Source organism: Rhagoletis pomonella, unplaced genomic scaffold (assembly GCF_013731165.1).
Source record: "Rhagoletis pomonella isolate Grant_MI unplaced genomic scaffold, Rhpom_1.0 Rhpom_scaffold_00003, whole genome shotgun sequence".
NCBI classification, from domain to species: Eukaryota; Metazoa; Arthropoda; class Insecta; order Diptera; family Tephritidae; genus Rhagoletis; species Rhagoletis pomonella.
Genome location: NW_023458557.1, coordinates 46,859,472 through 46,880,867, shown reverse-complemented (window position 1 = coordinate 46,880,867; position 21,396 = coordinate 46,859,472). Strand labels below are relative to the sequence as shown.

General features: G+C 38.3%; 1 protein-coding gene and 1 long non-coding RNA gene across 2 annotated transcripts in view; one reads left to right on the top strand and one right to left on the bottom strand.

Moving 5' to 3' along the window:
- LOC118736259 overlaps positions 1 to 5,727 on the bottom strand; it is an 8,429-nt gene extending 2,702 nt beyond the window's left edge. Inside the window, exons 1-3 of the mRNA XM_036466354.1 lie at positions 5,625 to 5,727; positions 2,718 to 3,766; positions 495 to 629 (exon numbers count right to left, since the gene is read on the bottom strand). Of these exons, the coding sequence (XP_036322247.1) occupies positions 495 to 629; positions 2,718 to 3,766; positions 5,625 to 5,727 (1,287 nt within the window). The remainder of the gene's footprint in view (positions 1 to 494; positions 630 to 2,717; positions 3,767 to 5,624) is intronic.
- A 1,777-nt stretch (positions 5,728 to 7,504) lies between these two features.
- LOC118736593 lies at positions 7,505 to 8,296 on the top strand. Its single transcript, XR_004992734.1, has 4 exons — positions 7,505 to 7,543; positions 7,604 to 7,665; positions 7,758 to 7,885; positions 7,942 to 8,296. It is a non-coding gene; the product is annotated as an uncharacterized LOC118736593 (long non-coding RNA).
- The last annotated feature ends 13,100 nt before the right edge of the window (positions 8,297 to 21,396 follow it).

Below are 21,396 nucleotides of genomic sequence, written 5' to 3'. Positions count from 1 at the left end.
ATCGGCAGTAGTCGTTTGAACATCGTCGCGGCCCTAGGCGCGCTAAGCGGCTAGTGTCTTTTCCAATTCCTTAAGTGCACTTAGGGCTTCATGAACCAACTGCCGGCTGATCTTCCCTCTGTACGCTGCAGTGCGCAATCCGTGCGTGGTATATTTGACCGTGCGGTTTTCTACACGAGCTGGACGATGACGGTGAGACGCATGATCACTGGTACGACGAGGCGTTGTGTGCCCTTGCGGATTTTTCTGTTTCCGCTGAACTTCCTTCGGGACTGCCTGCGATGCTTTGCGGTTGACTGACTGCGGCACTTTACGGTAGAGTAGCGAGTGATGGCGTAAATCGCAGAATCAGCATCTGGCCACGGAGGTGCACTCGCCGGTAGCGTGAGACAATGCGAGGCAATTCGTGCAGAAGTGATGAGCCCGCGCCAATAAGTATCTTTGTTCCTTTTAAATATAGGACACAAGCGGAGCGGGTGGCGGCGAACACAAACACGGCATTTTTGATAATCCTCCTGCTGCTGTTTGCGTGTTGCAGAGTCGTTTTCTGCTGCGGCGCTGGGCGTCAATACCACGCTGGATCGCACAAACTTGCGCGGGGCAGGCTGCGGAGCATTGTCGATTTCCATCTGCAAAGAAGCGTTTGTATAAGGTATTAGTGATATGCATGAGAGTGGGTGCAGGATTGAGTGTATTTGATGTGATTTTCGTGTTTTAGGGTTTTTTTTTTTTTGTTTTATGGGTAAGTGATTCAAGTAGCACACTTGTGTATAAATTGAGGAGCTTACTTTGAGCCGAAGATAAGGGATGGGATACAAAGCGGGCTTAGAGAACCTACTGGAAACGCATCGATGAGTCTAAAAGGTTGCGAATGCTATTTATGATATTTACTCGGTTTCTACAAGAGAACATTGGCCATCCGACGAAGGGAGGAAACATAGCTTCACAATCGGTCGAGTGAGGATGCCGGATTGAGTGCGAACGTCAACAACACGAATGTGCCCATCTGAGCCAGGATGCGCCTTCTCAATGCGTCCCAGACGCCATTCGGTTGGAGGTAGCGTGTCGTCATTGATAAGAACACACTCTCCTACCTTTGGTTCAGTTGTAGTGTCCTTCCATCGATATCGCTTATGCAGATCCTTAATGTAGTCCGCCTTCCAGCGTCGGCTGAACTGGTGATGTAGAACCTTAATTTTTTCCCATCGATTTAAGAGGGACAGATTTTCGTGATTCACTTCGGGAAGCGATAGCAACGGCGCTCCCCTTAGAAAGTACCCAGGAGTGAGGGCCGTAAAATCTGTGGGATCCTGGGAGAGTGGCGAGATGGGCCGAGAGTTTAGCACAGCTTCAATCCTTATGAGTAGGGTGGCGAATTCCTCGAACGTAAATTTGTAAGATCCGGCAGTTTTTTTGAGATGCATTTTAAAACTTTTCACTGCGGATTCCCACAAACCGCCCATGTGAGGGGCACTTGGTGGAATAAACTTCCAATCGATGCCTTGTGGGGAGTATTTTGCAATCACACTATTAGACACTTGCTTGAGAAAAGTGGAGAATTCTCGTTCGGTGGCTCGTTTAGCTCCGATAAAGGTCCGGCCGTTATCACTCATCATTCGAGAGGGGTAACCACGACGCCCTATGAAGCGAGCAAACGCGGCGAGAAACGCATCAGTGGTGAGGTCGGAGCACAGCTCAAGGTGAACGGCCTTTGTAGAGAAACATACAAAGACAGTCACATAGCTTTTCACAAGGGTGTGCGATCTTAGCACTGAGGCCTTTATGTTAAAAGGTCCAGCAAAATCGACTCCGGTAATGGTGAAAGGTGGAGCGTATGTGCACCGCTCAGGGGGCAGGGCTGCCATTATTTGCGAACGCATTTGCTGCTTGTGGACAGTACAAGGTTTACATTGGAAAATGCATTTTTTGATGAGCGGTTTGAGCCGGGGGATATAAAATTCCTGCCTAATAACTTGTTGCATGAGACTCGACTCCGCATGCAGAAGTAATTCATGTATGAAGCGAATATACAGGGCAGCAAAGCGAGATTTGTCAGGTATTATGAGTGGATGTCGCTCATTGTAGCTCAATGTGGAATGAGCTAGTCAACCATTGACGCGGAGGAGCTCAGTCTTGTCAAGAAATGGGTTGAGAGTGAGCAGTGAGCTGCGTTTTCCGATTGGCGTTGAATTGGCTAAATTTTTATTTTCATTAGGGAAGTATCGAGTTTGAGTTAAGGCTATGAGACGCTGTTTTGTGATGCGAAGGTCGTCGTGACTTAGAGGGCCGTGCTAAATAGCAAGTATTTCTTTTACTCGATCCCTTAGATTACTTAAAAATCTAAAAACGTAGGCCATGACTTTTAGAGCGCGCGAATATGAAGAAAAACGATCGAGAATGTCGGGACTCTCTTCGGCTGCATGAAATGCTTCGACTCGGCGTACTTCTGGTGGGCTGACTTCTCGGTGTGACGACTTTGGCCATTCCTCGGGGGGGGCTTGCTAGCCAGTCTGGGCCATTCCACCAAAGGGACGAAGCTGCCAAATCAAGAGGTTTGCATCCTCTGGTGCCCATGTCAGCGGGGTTGTCTCGACTGCGGCAGAAGAGAGAATTTGTCGCTTGGTGCTAGCGGGTAACGCTGGAATGGAATCAATGGTATACGAGAAGGTATCTGAGAGCGCGTTCCATTGAATTCCTAGAGTTTTTGTGGCGCTTGCTTTCTCAAATTCGAGAAAATGAGTATCAAGCAAATCATCCGCATTGATATTTTTAAGAATTTCAGGACGGTTGGCAGTTATTTTTTTCACTGGGAAGCCTGCCGAATTGAGAGCTTGAATAACTTGCGAGAGGGATTCTTGGGCCGATAGTGTATCGTGACTACCAGAGAGAATGTCGTCTACATATGTCTCGTTTATCAATATTGAAACCGCCTTGGGATGTAACGTTTTCACGTCTTCTGCGAGTTGGTGGAGGGTGCGTATTGCGAGGTAAGGCACACAATTCACGCCGAAGGTGACGGTTTTCAATTTGTAATCGCGTATGGGGCTATTTGTGTCTGAACGAAATACAATTCGTTGATAATCTTGGTCGACGTCGTGTAGAAGTATTTGGCGATACATTTTCTCGACATCGCCATTGAAAACGAACTTATATGTGCGCCATTTGAGTATCAATAGCATCAGGTCGGGTTGGAGGGTGGGTCCGGTACAGAGAACATCATTGAGAGAGTAACCTGACCCTGACTTCTTAGATGCATTGAAGACGACTCTTACCTTTGTCGTTTTCTTTTCGGGTTTTACCACCGCGTGGTGAGGGAGATAGAATGCCCAAAATTTGTCTCCGAAAGCGCTTTCATATGGAGTTGTTACTTCCATATGGTTAAGGGTTACATATTCCTCCAACACGTTGTCGTAAAGAGGTTTAAGATCAGTTTTTTTAAGAAGACTTCTCTCCATGCTGAGAAATTGCTGGAGAGCTGAGGTGCGAGACTGACCTAAGGCGATTTGTTCCGGAAAACTTGGTTTGAAAGGCAGCCGGACCATATAACGACCATCGCGAGCTCTTGTGGTTGTAGACTTGAACAAATTTTCACAAATTTCATCTTCGGGACTGGTTATTTTGGGTTTTGGAACTTCTTCCAGTTCCCAGAATCTTCGGAGTTGGGAATCTAGGCGCTCACTCCAGATTTGTTCTACCTGAGTTGAGAAGCACGACACCTTTTCGGGGATTTGACCACTCAATATCCAGCCAAATATCGTGTTTTGAGCTAGCAAGTTCTTCGAGAGTTTTTCAATGCCTTCGAGAATTATTTGAGGGATAAGGTCACTGCCAATGACTAGGTCGATTTGAGATGGGGAGTGGCAGTTAGGATCGGCTAGCTTGAGATGAGCTCATTTTTGTTGTTGCTCCAGAGTTGGCTGGAATTTGGGTAGCATTTTGGTTAGTTGCGGTAACACAATTGCCTGAGCTTTTATTTTTGTGGTCAAATCCGCTGACGCTAAGACTAGGGGGCATAATTTGTTCGAGGTTTGAACCACTCTTCCGCCCATTCCCGAGATTTCGAAATTAGTGGTTTGGCAGGGTAGTCTTAGCTTCTGTTGAGCTTTTGAGGAAATGAAGCTCCTTTCTGACCCCTGATCAATGAGGGCTCTTAGTTTGAAAATCTCGCCCCTGTGTTCTAATGGCACTATCGCCGTGGGGAGCAGGACTTTGCTTTCATTTTCAGAGTAAAATGATTGTACCCTTGTTGTTTGGGAGCTCGAAGGTAGCTCCTCTTCACTTGTTGTCTGATCTGGAGTATGCGGGGTTTGTTTTGTGGACGTGGTCATTGCTACTTGTGAGGTAGTCCTTTGGACTCTATGCTGTTTTTTATTCGGCGTGGGGCCTGTGCTATCATGTAGCACTGAATTATGCCGTTCTTTACAGTGAAAGCAAGTCTGAGTGCTTGGGCACTCTTTAATTGTGTGTGACTTTCAGAGACAGTTAAAACACATATTATGATCTTTAATAAATTGTCTGCGATCCCCGATTGGTAGTTTTTTGAACTTAAGGCAGCTCCAAAGCGAATGAGTCGAAGTTTTGCACATTGGACATGTGTGCATTGTTCGCTGTTCTGTCATATGAGAATGGATTTGTGACAGAGATTTATTATGGGTGTTTTGTGAATGGGCTGGTTTAAAATGGGGTATGTTATGAGAAGGAGGTGGCCTAGAGAAGTGGTTATTATTTTGAGAGGTGGGTTTTGATTTGGCTGGACGCCACTGATCAACCCGTTCGACCACCTCGTACCGAGTAGTTAAGAATTGGTTCATTTGAGACCAGTTGGGAAGATCTTTCCTGGAACTAAGGGACTGTTCCCACAGGGATACTGTGTTTTCAGATATATATTAAGATTGGGTCCCAGCTTTCAGTCGAAACTTGCTGGGTGGCGAGGATTTGGAGGCAGTTATTTACAGAGGACTGCAATCTCTGTATATCCTCACTGTTTTCTGTTATAATTGGCTTTAAATTCATAAGGATTCGTATTTGGTTGTCTACGAGTACCCTTTTGTTCCCATATCGAGATTTAAGAGCTTCCCACGCCAAATTAAAATTATCGTCACTCAGGGCGAATTGCTTGACTATTTGGCCGGCTTTGCCTTGAGTCTTGTATCTGAGGTGGTACAATTTTTGAGCGTGAGAGAGTTTTGGGTGGTTTATGTAAACCGCCGTGAACATGTCACGGAAGGACGGCCATTGTTCATAACCCCCATAAAAAACTTCGGTATCGCAGGGTGGCACTTTTAGATCAATGCCACCTTCGTCTTTGGGTTGCGCTACAGTGAGAGTAGGTGAGGTATTGCTCATTTTGAGAAGTTGAAGCTGGTCTCCGATTTGGGCTTTTGTGTCCTCATAAGTTATGAGACAGGACCTGTATTTATTATAAGCAGATGGCTTGAAGTCTTCGGGAAGGTCGTGGTCCTCAGTCTCTACGATCGCATCGTATGTATTTTGGACTCGATTCCAAAAATTATCGATATTACTGTCTTTTATTTTTAAGGCCGACTCCGTGTTGTCTTGTATTTGAGTGGACCTAAGCCGCGTACAGTAGTCCATAAAGTTATCCGTTTCAGAGATGAACTTACTTGCGGCAAACGATTGCTTTGCTTTCTTGGATGACTTTCCACTTGCACGCGTTAAGCGTTGAGGATCCGTGGAAGTACCTTGTGATTTTTCCTCGTCACTCATTTTGGGGCTTTTTGACTTTTCGTCAGTATTTGGTACACTTAACATTCGAAAAGTTGTAAGATGACGTGATCGAGATTGAGGGAAATTGGAGAGAACAGGATTTTAAGCAATCGGGTTTTGCGAGGGGGGGGGGGGGGGGGGCTTGATTGAGGGCGAGAATATGGAAGATGATTACACTGTGTAGCGAATCCACAGAGAATGATACAATTCCACAAAGGGGATCGTCTCAGAGAGCTTTAAATGTGTGAATTAAAGCAGTGAGTAATATAAATAGGTGTAATCACTAAATATAATCAATAATAAAATATTCGAGAAAATGAAGTAAAATTTTTTTTTTTTTTTAGTGGTTTGGCCTAATTAACTTTCGAGAAACGTGTTCTTTAAATTCCGGGAAAACCGAGAGATCAAAATTATATGTATATATGTATATATATATATATATATATTTTTTCACGGTAACAAGTATTCGATACCACTGTGCCCGCTTTGTATGTATTTATAATATATGGGCAATGGGGGAAACGCAATATTTGTGGAATGTTGAACTTGAGAAGCTTTTTAATGCTTTTAATTTGTTTTTCTTCAAAACGGTTTTGTAGCGTTTCGGATTATATTTAGCAAGTATTTACATATATGGTATAATTATATATAAATGTAATTATATGTGTGCATATGTATTTGCAACTGAGAGGCGAGAGAGAAACAGCAAGTATATATGTACATGCGATTATGCCTATGCGGAAGTATATAAATGGGATCGTTTGCAATTAGCGCGGGAAAATTTAATGTACATATGTATGCACACTAATTTTTCTCTATTCTTTTAATTATGTAAATGAAAATTTTCAACAAATATTGCTCTTATGTATGTAGATATAAATTTTTCAGGCTTTTAAGTCTGAGTATTGGTCTACGCAAATAGGGTTAGGGAAAAATCAATGCCTACTTACGGCTTAAGTGCTTTGGTACTTATGTATTTGCTTGGGTCCAAATGGAAGCTTAAATTTGTGCACGGGCGGGCTGCTATCGCTGGCTGGAATTATGGCGACGAAGGACCAAATGGAAGCGCACAAGGCTTCCCTGACTGTAATGATGGGACTCTTCCGACTGGTGGATGCTGGGGGTTGACGAAGCCGGTGGCAAGGACTCTTGCGACGACAATGGTTGAACGGTGGCAAGGGCGGAGCGAAGATGGCTAGGTGTTACTTGCTGACTAGCGTGGTGGTGATACGATGACGGATGTAGCTGGTTTGCAGCAGGCAACCTCAACGGCAACAAATTGTAGACGGCGACAAGGGGTCGGGCACAAACAACCAAGTTAATGCACAGAACCTCCTTTACTTCGATTTATTGCTTCAAATGAAACCACGACCGATTCAATTCAAAAAAATCGCTTTATTATAAACGCTTAAACTAAACGCGAGTAAGTTTACGCTTCCAGATAAAACTGCTTCACGATTTTTGCGCGAGTGTGAGAATAAGAAGACTTCTAAAGAGATTTACTGATATTAAGGCACAATGTATAAACGCGAGCGGTATTAACGAGATCAAAATGAATAATAATAAGAAAAAATGCAAGACTAGACAAATATGTTTATCCATGATGCAATAATGAAAGGTGTTATACGTTGGCAACTTCTCGCTCTAATCCGCCATCTTGAACTACCTTAGGAGAAACTGTGTTGTTTCTTTGCTATTTTCACTGAACATTTCCCAAAATATTAGAAAAAATTCTGAACAAGCTACATTGATTCAATTTTCGTTGTTCGTTTTGTTCTTATTCGCTGACATTTGTTTTCCAATTGCGTGAAATTTGGTAAGTATTGTAATAAAACCGAATTATTTTACAAATAAGTTATAATTTTGCATTTATTAGGTCATTTCCTTAGTGTTTCGCTGACCGACCTGTGCTGGTATTGTGATTAAGGGCTAATACACGTAAGTTACAACATATTATTTTGACTTTATTGATGAACCATTCCATTTGAGCTCTTTGTTATTTCAAAACCTAATGAACCATTTATTCGCAGATTTTTCGGACGATTCTGCTGTGCTGCGTTCCTGCTCCGCCTGTATATTGCTCCGCCCGTATTTTATAGTGTTGCGTTCCTGTTGCGCCTTTGCATTAGTGTGTGCGTTGTGATTTAGACACGTTGAAGTAAGTTGAAACCAGGTTCTCGTTTGTTAAAAACCTAAAAAACCATTTATTTGCAGATTTTTTGTATGCTTCTGCTGTGCTGCGTTCCTGCTCCACCCGTGTATTAGATTGCTGCGTTCCTGTTAACATACATATCGTCGCTTAAAGTACAAAACCGCGTAACTGACATTTGCTGCTAAAAATTGGATTCGCTCACACACGTTTTTGGATCAATCCTTATCCATTCTTCCTGAAATATACTAGCCAAAAATGCGATTGCTTTTTACAAAAAGATAACCATTTTGAAATATGAGTGTTTTTACTCTCTAGAAATTAATTTATGCAACCTCGCATACGTGGGTTTGCATTATCTCTATACGCGGTTTTGCAATTTATTGATACATGGTTTTGTACTTTAAACGACGATATGTATGTAGATGTATGTACATGTATATCACATATATTGACTTAGATATGTATACACAATTAATGGTGTACATAAATTTTTTTATATTGAAACTAGATATGTATATAGTACATATTTTATTATTATTAGTCGGTTCAAAAAAGTCCTATCTCAAATAAAAATACTTCGAAAATGTGCTGAGATAGGGTGTTTTTGAACCGAGTTCCGAGATAGGGCATTTTTCAATCAAATTCTAAAATAGGGCGTTTTTCAGCCAAATTTTGAAATAGGGCGTTGAAAAGCTTTCTGATATCGGGCGTTTTCGACCTGACTGCCGAGATAGGTCGATCTTCTACTCAGCCATCGATATATGGTCGAAGTTTTCTTTATATAGAAGACGATTAAACACGATTTGTTTTTAATCGATTCTAAAAAAACTAAGGTAATTTTTAGCCACTTCAAACTTGCATATAATTAGACTAAAATTGAAGGGGCTATAAAACTGAGTGCTCAAAAAAATTCTAACACTTCTGAGAAAAAGGTTTGAATTTTGGTTGAAAATTTGTTGTATTTTTTGTAGTTTTCTACGAAGTTTTAAAATTCGGTTTATATGAGTTTTGTTAGAAATTCAACTTTACTTTTGTTGCAAATTCTTAGCAATAAATAAATTAACATGAGAGGGAAATAATATTACTTTGAAATGGGGTTGCTATTGATATGACCGATACTGTATGTATATAATAAATTTTGTACAATTAAAAAAGTGGATTTACTAAAATGAACACAACGTATTAATTACAAATTCTGAAATATGTCGTCAATTTCAAAAACAAATAAATAAAACTTTAAAAAGTAGTCAATGCTTGCTGTATGACACGAACTTGGATATACGTGGACTTGGGTAATGTATAATTCCTTATATGATTCCTCAAAGTATCCCTTGTATAACACTGTGGAACACAAAAAAACCTTAGTGCGACTATATCAGGTTTGATAGCTGTTGGCCATACCAATAATGCCTCATACTAAGATTTACTAGATCAATTCGTGTTCTCCGAGAAAAAAAATTTTCACGATCCAAAAATCTGAAAAATTGTTTTTCTCCAAAGTTTGAACATTTATCGTTTTTGGCCTATATTTTGTTGAAAATACCATACAAAGCAAATATAGGGCAAAAAACAAAGAATTTTCAAAATTTTGAGAAAAGAATTTGGCGGCTATACTCAGATTTTTGAATCGTGAAATTTTTTTTCTCGAGAACACGAATTGATCAAGTAAAACTGAGCATGAGGCATTATTGGTATGGTCAACAGCTATGAAACCTGATATATGCGCACAAGAAGCCTATATGAAAGAGGGGGACAAAAGATCACACGTAAATGAATTCCTCTTTTTGGCCTGTACAATATAAGGGACACATTTCAAATTCATAAGGGATAATTTTCTTAGTGATACGGCTCATAAAAGGAATTATATAAGTCATACTGTTCTAGCTGGGTATTCATCAGCTCGAAAATTTTAAGCATATTATCATATTCCTGTGAATAAAAACACGCCTAATTTTATTATTTTAATTATCTACAATTTTATGAGACTACCAAGCCATATATATACCTATTCTGATAATCGGAACGCTGTTGAGAAGGCATACAATTTAGTACTTTTTCAACTAAAAGGCTTTTTTTTATTCCCGTTTATCTTGTACTTTCAAAATACAATATTGACCTAAGGTAGTTCGATTTCGAGCTGTCACAACGTACAACACCTTTCATTATTGCATCATGATGTTTATCTATGATATCTGTCAAACTGCCGATCGAGGGTTGCCAATAACTAATGAAATTCACATAAGTGTTATACAATTCAAAGTGTTTGCGCAAACTTACATTTGTACTACAACAATTCAGGTATTCACATAGCAAAAAATGAGTAATGTTTGATAATAAATGGATTAATTCATGAATATTTAGTTCAAGTTACAAGATGAGGAATGTGACATAACAAATGCCCTATACGTATATAGTTCTATGATTTAAAGTTTACAAAACTCAATCGGCAGTAGTCGTTTGAACAATCTTAATACCTTATTTTAAAATATATAACTGCATCTTCAAATAAAAATTTTCAAAATGACGCTAACGCAATTTTCCATCCAAGCGACGACATTTGAATGTTACTCGGATAATTTCGGAAAAAAGTTAAGAAGTATGTATATTCATATGCTGAAAAGATATTTTCGAAGCCCTATCTCCAATTCCATGTGAATAAATTTTGATTTGACTTCTACATTGTAAATCGGGTCAATTTGTTATTTTTTTTTAAATCGTGAGGCACCATGGCCTTTTTCCCAAATATTAATTCAAAAGGGGAAAATTTATTATCAAAAACTGTGTTAGTTGTTGTGTTGTGCAAAAATATAAAATATTTTAAATAAACACCCCAATCGGAAAAAATTTCATTACGTTCGATAGTACCCACAGTTTCATGATGGTGTTTAACCTTTAAGAGTTTCTATTAATTCGGAAAAAATTTCATTTTTGAATTCAGTCCCTAAATCAGATTCAGGGCCAAATTAACAGTGCGTAGTTAACCACTGATAAGAGTTTAACTATTGATTTTCATACTCACAACGCTCAGTTAACAAAAGTTTAAACCAGCATGCCCCCATAGTTAAACTCTTGTGAAATACATTTTTTTTTTGTGGAACGAATTTCAAATTTGAATAGAAAAGTATTGATTTTAAGAATTTGTATATTTTCAGGCGATACGAATTTCCACAGTTAACTATGTGGCTCTGAATATAAATTCATAATTAAACTCTTGTGGTTAAGTTAACAATGGTTTAACTAAGCACTGTGAATTCGGCCCTTAATGGAATTCATTACACCTGTTACTAAATACTTTGTTAAATCGCGTAAAATGGTAATTGCGGAACTGTTACCACTACTCGACTCAGGTAGCGGTCCTAATGTGTCGTTAAAACAAGATTTTCCTTGTTTTTAATCTTAACCTTATTTAATAAACATTTTGAAAAAATTTTAACAAACTTGGATACATCGCACACCGTCTTCAAAAGAGTCACAACTCAAAATAATACGTTTGTCAGAAAATGCGAAAAACTATTTCTTAGCACATGATAATCATATGGGCAAGGGCGACTTTACCTAAGTTTTTTTTTTAACAAATTATAACAAAATTTTGCTCCAGCTTTTGCTGAAAGGTAAATAGAAGCTCTGTGTATATTTTTAGCGCATAATCTCAAAAATGAAGACGGTGTGCGACATCAAGGGCACGGTTGCCGTTTTGGCCCAAATGGACCAAATTTGGTAAATTATTTTCGTTTGGTCCATTGGTCCAATGCTTTTTCAAATGGTCCATTTCACAATGCTTTGGTTAGGTTATTATCACCCTTTTACTTCATGCAATAGTTTTTAATTTCTTCTATTTAATTGATGAATTTCTGGAACACCTGCTAAAAGTTTGATTAAGCCACTGATCTTCAAATTGGCATCGCTAATCATCTGACATAGCACGCTTCAATTTATGTTACTTTAAAAAATATTTAATATACGATTGTAATGCTCTTTGTACGCAATATGTAAAAAACGTTACAAAAACTGAATTGGCCTATATTCTTGATAAATAGCAACAAACTCCACTCAATTTCTCGATGTTATAGAAACTGGTCTATTTTTTACCATTTGGTCCATTTTTTGAACCGAAAAAGAAATTGGAAACGGCAACTGTGATCACGGGTCATATTTTTCCAGTGATATTTTGTACGTAATTTTGCATAACGTTTTTTAATTCCGCAGTGTCCGCCTGTTACAGGGTCGTTATGATAAATGGTCATTAGTTTTAACTTTTTATCATCGTCAGTTACTGTTTCTACCGGTTCTGTTAAGATATTTTGTAAAAATTTTAAAATACTGTTTCCGCTGTTTTTATACCTTTCATGAGCATGAAATGGTATTATAACTTTGGTCCGATGTTTGTAAGTGCCAGAATAAGAAGAGATAGACCCATTAAAATGTATACTTAAATGATGAGAATGGCGAGATGAGTCGATTTAGCCATGTCCGTCTGTCTGTCCGTCTGTTTGTATGCAATTTAGTCTCTCAGCTTTCGAGATATCCGGGTAGGTGGGTGTATTTTTATAATGTATTAATCATTTGTCGGAACTGGAAGAATCGGACCACTATAACATATAGCTCCCATACAACTGATTGTTCAGATATTAGATTTTTTGCCATAACTTCTTCATTTATGCAGCTAGGAACATCAAAATTCGCACTGTTTTCACTCATTATTAACAGAATACTTACAGTGAAAATAACAAAGATCGGGTCACTTTTACATACAGCTCCCATACAACTGATTGTTCAGATATACGATTTTTCGTTATAACTACTCCACCTATGCAGCTGGGAACATGACATTTCGCTATATTTCCACCCATTGCCAAAAAAATACTTACAGTAAAAATGGCGAAGATCGGGTCGCTATAACCTATAGCCTCCATACAACTGATTGTTCAGATTCGGGATTCTTTGTTATAACTTCTCCATATATGCAGCTAGAAACATGAAATTTCGCAATATTTTCACTAATTACCAACAGAAAGTTTACAGTAAATTAACAAAGAGCGGGTCACTGTAACCTTTTTATATCCTCCATACAACTGATTGTTCAGATATGGGGTTTTACTGTAAAACTCCTTTATTTGGACAGCTAAAACCGATAAATTTCGTAGGATATTTTTTAAATAATAATACAAAGTCTACTGAGAAAATCGTCAAAATCTGTGCTGTATAATCTTAATTTCTTGTACCACTGATTGTTCAGATACCAGTTTTTGCGATATATGTGTCTCCTTTATGTAGGAAGCTAAACCCATTAAATTGTGTTACTGGTTTACGTACAGATCACACAGCAGTGAAAATCACTTAGATTGGTGCTATATAAGGTATATCTTCCATACCTCTGATTGTTTAGATATAATTTTTTATATATCTCCTCTATCTATGTCTGCTGTGAATATATAAATTTATTCAAATGCAGTATTATGTTAAAGTAAAATTTTCAGATGCTCATGAAAGGCATAGCCGAAGACAGCACTGCTCTTACTTGTTTAAATTTGAAATAGAGAAATAATTGAAAAAATATATCATCTTTTGGCCATTCTACTTTCTTAATGTTGCGATTGCCGGCTTCAGCATCAAGCCTCAAAAGTAACTTGTCTAATAGCCCTGACAGACATATGGTTTATATACTATACTAACTTTCTATACTACGCGTCTGTCATTGTAAACCACAATTATACCATCGTACAAAGCGGTTTGAAGCTGGTTCCTATACTACGAAAATGAACGTGGTATAAAGCGAGTATACCATGAAACACAGCCAGAGAGTAAAAAGAATTTCACCAAAAATGTGTGGTGAAAACAAACGGAGACAGTGAACTGATAGCATGTATGTATGCCATTTTGCTCGCGCTGGTCCAACAGTCGCAATGGACGTAGGGATGCAAGTTTTGGGGAGTAACATTGATACATCGATGTTTCGATGCATCGGAAAAATTAACATCGGTGCTAAAATACATCGCCAGAAAAACATCGATATATCGATGGTTTCCGATGTTTCCAAATTGGTTAGGTTGTAGTCACATTAAAAAAAAAATTTAATACTTTTCAATTCATACTCTCTGTAATTCAATTAGAAAAATACTCACATATGGATGTATTTCCCTGTATTTATATACCATTCCTTTGCCCTTCCTATAAATATAATAAAAAAACATGCCGTCGTAAGTTCGCTGAGCCTAAAGTTCCAAGCCCCAATTTCGTTGAAAATTCAACGGGAACCCGGTCTTTTTTTTAATGATTAAGTAAGTATTTTTAATACCGAAAGATAAGAGTACGGAATTTCTAAATTTTTCCCCAAAAGAATAAGTAATAAAATTCATAGCCAGTCAAAAAATTTTAGGAGCATAATGGGTATGTTAAATTCAAGTCTAAGTCACACTTAAGTCGATGTTAAAACATCGCTGAAACTGGCATCGATGTATCGCCAATTTAGCGATTTTCGGAAATTGTAAACATCGATGGCAAACATCGAATTTTGAACCGATATTATCGATGTTTCAAAAATATCGATGCATCGTTTGCATCCCTAAATGGACGAGTGATCAGAGTGCTAGAGTGTCATTTGAGAGATCCGCGATCGAGTCCTCGCGTAGGAGATTTTTTTTCTTTATTAGGAGCGTTCCTTATCTCCCAGAAATAGTCCGAAGTAGTCAGATTTAGTCCAAAAAGCGTTCCTTAACTCGGAAATGACAGCAAAAATGAGAGAGCAACACTCAGTGAGAGTGACTCTCATCAGTCCGAAGTAGTCTGATTTAGTCAGAAGAATTTTTTCTGGCAAAATCCTGAAAAGTGTCAAACTCAACGGAATTTAAATTAACGGAAATTAATGAATACGCAAAAAGTGAGAATAATCTAAAAAGTAAAAAAAGTGAATTGAAATTGAAAGGAGGCAAAAAATAATTGATATAGTAATTGTTTATTGTGCTTGTGCTTGCGTGAATGCACCTATGAACCTATTATTTAATTGTTTTTTTTTGTTTATTTATTTATTTTTAAATAAAAATCAGCAGCTAATAATAATAATAATAATATCCCAACGGTTTTTACCCTCCATTCCCGCCCATCCGCACGAGGGGCGCAGTCCGCATGACGTACGGAACCAATATTTTAAATTTTTGTGCCGAGTCACGATAGGCAGGAGTTTGTTAAGTGTCGAGATCTACAACTGTTCAGCTACAGAACTAAATTCATCAGCTGATTTTATGTATTTATGTCAATAATTCACTTATTGAGAGAGGAGAGTGTCGCTTTCTTAATGCTGAAAAGCGGATCTGATATATCAAACGTGCCGGAATGAGAGTTAAAATCCTGGCATAAGCAACGGAGTGGGTCGTGCAATTCAAAATTGGTTTTACAAGCTTTCAGAAATATGGGACAAAAGTGTCTTGATACGCGTGACGGAATATTAAAGCTTACATCAGCCAGAAGAGACGGACTTGAAATTGAGCCTGTCAGTAATTTAACCATAAAAATTATACCAAGCATTTCCCTGCGACTGGCAAGTGTAGGAAGGTTAATAAGTTTTAAGCGACTCGTATAAGGTGGAAGACTATATTGAGAATCCCATCGGAAATTTCTTAAAGCAAAAAGTAGGAATTGTTTTTGAATTGATTCTATCTTGTCTGAGTAAATTTGATACCTTGGATTCCAAACCACCGAGCCGTATTCCAGAATCGGCCTAACTAATGTTGTAAACAGGGTTTTAGTGATATAAGGGTCACTAAATTCTTTTGACCATCGTTTCACAAATGCAAGTACACCTTTAGCCTTGTTGACTGTCACATTAATGTGAAGATTAAAATTAAGCTTAGGATCCATTGTGATACCAAGGTCCACAAAATTGTATACCTGTTCCAGGTTATGGTTACCTATTATATAAGAAACTGGCAGAACAACTCTTCGCGAGAAGCACATTACTTTACATTTCTTAAGATTTAGAGGCATAAGATTTACTTTACACCAGTAAGCCATGCTGTTTAAGTCTGATTGTAGCAAAGACCTTTCTTCAATTGAAACGTACGATTTATAAAGTTTTACATCATCTGCATACATTAAAATTTTGGAGAATTTTATATCTGTAGAAATATCGTTTATAAAAAGCAAGAACAGAATCGGGCCTAGGTGGCTACCCTGAGGGACTCCTGAAGTAACATCAATGACGTCAGAGATAGTATTTTTAAACAATACCCTTTGTGATCTATCATAGAGGTATGAAGAGATCCAACGTAGAAAATTAGGTGGAAGACCAAGAAGATCAAGTTTATAGATGAGCAACGAGTGGCACACTTTGTCAAATGCTTTACTGAAATCAGTATATATAACATCAACAGTTTTGCTCTCACTAAATGCTTTTGAGATATAGGATGTTAATTCAAGTAAATTTGTAGAAGTTGATTTGCCCTTGCAAAATCCATGTTGACTGTATGAAATGCTTGAAGTGATAGAATGCGTCAACCAACAAATCGGTTGCTTCAAATAATTTAGGAATTGCAGAAAGCTTAGCTATGCCCCGGTAGTTCTCCACTGAAGACCTGCTACCGCTTTTATGTAAGGGGGTTATGAACGATTCCTTCCATACTGTTGGAAAAACGCCCTCTTTAAGAGACAAATTAAATAAGGCTGTTAACGGCTCATAGAGATAATCAGCACAATTTCTAAGAAAACAAGTGGGGATCTGGTCAGGACCATAACTAAAAGACTGCTTTAAGGACTTCAGGTAAACTAAAACATCATCGGGAGATATTTAGTATTTATTTATTAAGCCAATCAGAATAGAATATCTTACAGGCTAAGTAGAAATATGTGATAACAGTAGGCAAATTACTAGTATACATAAATGGCTCACTTATAAAGAGGGTTTATTGTATTTAAAAAGCACTCTTTTGAACAAGAAAAATCTATTTCCAAATAATTAGTAATTCTATTAAACTCAATCAAGGATCTAGTAATAGGAGCATTGATTGCATAAAGAGCTTTGAACAGACGAACGTTGAAGAACTCAGAGTTCCTAAGGGCTCTGGCAGGAATATTTATGAAAATCCTCTCCAGGAGCATGGGGCAGTCAGTAGCACCACGAAAAACGTCAAAAATAAACGACAGCGACAAAATTATTCTCCTGTTCTGCAGTGACTTTAAGTTGATCAATAGGCATCTAGACTCATAAGTCGGAATGGGTTCAGAAAAGCGTAAGCTGCGCAAAGCAAAATATAAAAATACTTTCTGAATCCGTTCGATTCTTGCAATATGGCACTGATAATAAGGCGACCAAATAAAACAAGCGTACTCAAGCTTAGAGCGCACAAACGCGGTATATAAAAGCTTTAGCGTATAAGGGTCAGTGAACTCTGAGCTATGACGTCTAACAAAAGCAAGCATGGCATACGATTTCGAAATGCAAAGGTTAATATGTTTTGCGAAAGTAAATTTGGAGTCAAAAGTTACCCCCAGATCTTTTATTTCACTAACCCTTGTAAGGGGCGAGTTAGATAAATGGTATGAGGTTTCAATGACGTTAACGCGTTTTGAAAAAGTAATCTGAAAACATTTTTTTAAATTAAGAGTTAACCGATTGCTATTACACCATGTACTTATATTATCCAAATCTAATTGCATCAGTTCAGAGTCATGGTGACTGTAAATGGGTGAATAAATTTTTAAATCATCCGCATATAGTAAAAATTTTACTGTAGAAAAACAGGAGCGAATGTCATTAATAAACAATAAGAAGAAAAGTGGACCTAAGATGCTTCCCTGTTGAGCACCAGAGCAGGCAACGAAAGGAGAAGACCTGACATTGTCCACAATGACCCTACAACTGCGATTACGTAGGTACGATTCAATCCAGTTTAGAAACACTGAGTGGAAACCCATACAGGCAAGCTTATTGACCAGGACTACATGGGAAACCCGATCAAATGCTTTAGAAAAGTCCGTATATACTGTGTCAACCTGACATCCAGACTGAAAAGCTGCGATGCAGTCATCAGAAAAAATAGCTAGGTTAGTCACAGTTGAGCGTCCCGGAAGAAAGCCATGTTGCTCAGGGCATACCATATTCTTAACGAAAAATATTAATTTTTCCTGGATGATGCATTCAAAAAGCTTTGACGTGGCGGAAAGTTTTGAAATGGGTCTGTAATTGCTAATGTCATTTTTATTGCCACTCTTGAAAATAGGTGTAACAAAAGCCACTTTCCACGGATCAATGAAAGTGCCCGAGGACAGGGAACTATTAAATATTAATAAGAGAGGATAAACAAGAGCTTCGCACTGCTTAAACAAAATTGCAGACAGACCATCAACATCGGTATTTGATGACTGTTTAAGTCGAGAGATGCCACTAACGATATCTTCGGAAGAAAGTTCAAGATCTCCAAAATCAATTGATGGTTGTATGTTGAAACGAATGTCTTCACCGTTATCAGAGTCAGACGCGAAGTTGGCCATGAAAAACTCAGCGAACAGATTTGCCGCATCAGCAGGAGAATCAACAGCTTTGTCGCCAAGGAAGAGAGAGGACGGAATATTCGACACAGACTTTTTTGACTTAACAAAATTCCAAAACGATTTTGGATTTGTTTTTAAGTTTTCTTCAAAACTTAAAATGTAATTTCTGTGCAAAAATTTATCTAGACAAGCGAACTTCTTTTCAAACTCTTTATACTTTTCGAAGAACACCATATTTTTACTATTTTTAAACTTGCGGAAAAACTTATTCCTCAGATTTCGAATTTCCATCAGGGCTGCATTATGCCAGGGAACTTTGTACTTATTTTTTGAAACCAAAGGAATAGACTGTTTACAAATATCCACAACAGTTGTTCTAAATTTCTCGAAAGAACTGTTAGTGTCTAAGTTGTAAAACAAGCTATCCCAGTTAATTTCTAGAAATAGATTGTTCAAGTCAAAAAAGTTGCAACGCTTAAAATTAAAAGAAAGATATGATGTATCGTTTCTAACTTTGGCAAATTTATAAAATTCAAAAGTTATGACTAACGGAACATGATGCATGTCAGACTTCGTCACAGGTGAATCGCATTTTAGCAATGTGTAGTTTAAATTATTACTTAAAAATACTAAATCTAAGGTGCGACCAAGTAGATTTGGGTAACAATTAATTTGCCCTAAATCAATGCTTAAAAAGCTATCTATTAAATATATTTCATTCAGGCTAGTAACATCACTCGCTATTAATGAAGAACTGGAAGTATTCCGAGACCAATTTATGTTAGGAAGGTTGAAATCGCCTAGCACGCAAAGATGGTCGCCTCCTAATTTGTTCAGAGCCAATGCAACGATGTTGTCGACATGCGCTGTATATAGGTCATGGCTACTGTTGGGCGGAATATACGAAGCACAAAGAAAAATTGAGTCTGAGGTGCCTCGGATAAGAACACAAAGTTGATCAAGCAGCGCATCATTAATATTAGGTGCATCCTCAGAAGCGTGATGTTTGCAGTGCACTGCGATGAGAACTCCACCTCCTCTAGCACATCCAGTGAGGTTGGCATTTCTATCCTTGCGGAAGACATTATAAAGCTTGGGGTCGAAAAACTCCTCGCTATTAAAGTTCTCATTTAACCACGTCTCAATGATAACGAAGACATCATAATCCTGATGTGAACTGAATAGCCGCAAGAGCTGGGATTTTGTTCTAACACCAGCCATGTTTTGCATGTAAATTTTTAGGCCACTGATTGTTCCACCGGGCCCAACCGATTGCCGTTGGACATCGGTTGGACCTCGTCGTTTTTTGACCCAAATTTAAATGGCCGCACAGCTATATTTGTAGGCCATAGCTCTGGCACCAATAGCTTTTGAAGTGAGCTGGCTTCAACACCCAGCTTAAAGTTAATATAACGCAGAGATTTGGGATCCACGCCAGCCTTTACCAATGGAATACAGACGATAGAGTTTTCGTCTATCCCGGTATGTTGAGAAATGTGCGATGTTAATTTTTCGGATGTAACCGAAGCAGAGAAAGGCGAGATATGCAACCACTTCCTTTTCGTAACAGCACTTAAATCACCATGAATTGCCGACCCAACAACTAAAGGTTGCGCTAGTAAAGGCAAATTATGTTGTTTACCATTATTTGGGGTGGGTCTAATGTTGGTATTTGCAATTGCAGCATTATTGTTGCTTTCAGCACTATCCGGATTTGAGCTAGTACCTGCTTCAGCATTATCATTGTTGGGAGCGCGTTCTCGGTTGATTTGGTTTTTATTATTATTTCTTCGTTTGTTATTTTTTTTATTTTGCACTCTTTTCCATTCGTTTTGGTTACCAACAACTGCAGGAGGGTTGTCAACAATAACCGAAGTAGGCGAAGAAAATTGAGAGGCAGGGGCGTTAGGAATTGGCGTCGCAGTTGAAATGTTAGCAGCAGCATCGTTGGGCAGCATTATTGCCGGTAGATGAGTAGCTGTACCAGCTGATATAATAACAGCATTAGCATCGACGTTGACAGAGCCAGTATCAGTTGAAGTGCTAGCAGCAGCAGCATAATTAGAAGAGGGTAGAAGAGTAGCGGATGCAGTCTCAATCTGATTGTAAAGTCTCCCGGCCTCTTTAGCGGCGCCGTCGGCAGAGCCATTAGCGCCCGTTGACATGCAAGAAGAGGCTGGGTGCATAGATGAAGAGAAGTTGTATTTGTTTACACTGCACAGTTTCTCAAATTGTGTGAGCAAATAAGACAGAATGGAATTGTTGTCATTGAGCTTACACTGCACGTCACGAACCTCAGCTTGAAGGGAATCGGTTTTTTGTCGTAAGCACTCATTATCTTCATGCAAAACATTCAAGGCAGAGAGAAGATTAGAGTTAAGTAATTTCAACTCAGCAAAATTGTCATTAGCAGTGTGGGAATTAGGCATTTGCACTTGAGTGGCTTGTTGTTGTTGTAACGAAGAATTATTCGAAGTCATAGACTCGTCTTGTTGATCAGCAGCACACAAACCACAAATGTAGATATTGTCAGCATTATTTAGGTTATTTAAGTCGGCAGGCAGGCTACCAACAACACAACTCAAATGGAAAATTTCTCTGCACTGATTACATTGCACTGAAGTTTGGGCGCGCTCAACTCTATGGCCACAAAAAACAGGGCATAATGTAGCAAATATTAGAAAATGATAAGCACAGGAAAAGAAAAACAGAGTCAATGTCTTTAACACAATTTTAATTTTAATTGTTGTGCGACAAAAAATAAAAGCTCGAATTTAAGAAAAACTTAGAGCGCAGCAAAAACACGTCTGTTCACGACAAACTCTCTCTTGTTATAGGGTTATGTATTGAGTTAATTGGACTTAGTTTAAAAGGATAGTCAAAGTATGCTTGGGAGTTAGTGGAATAATTGGATTTAAAAAACTGAGCGCTAATGCGCTAGAAATGTTGGTGGAATATTTTATTTTTATCAATAAAGAATAATAATACTAATAATAATAATAATAATAATAATAATAATAATAATAATAATAATA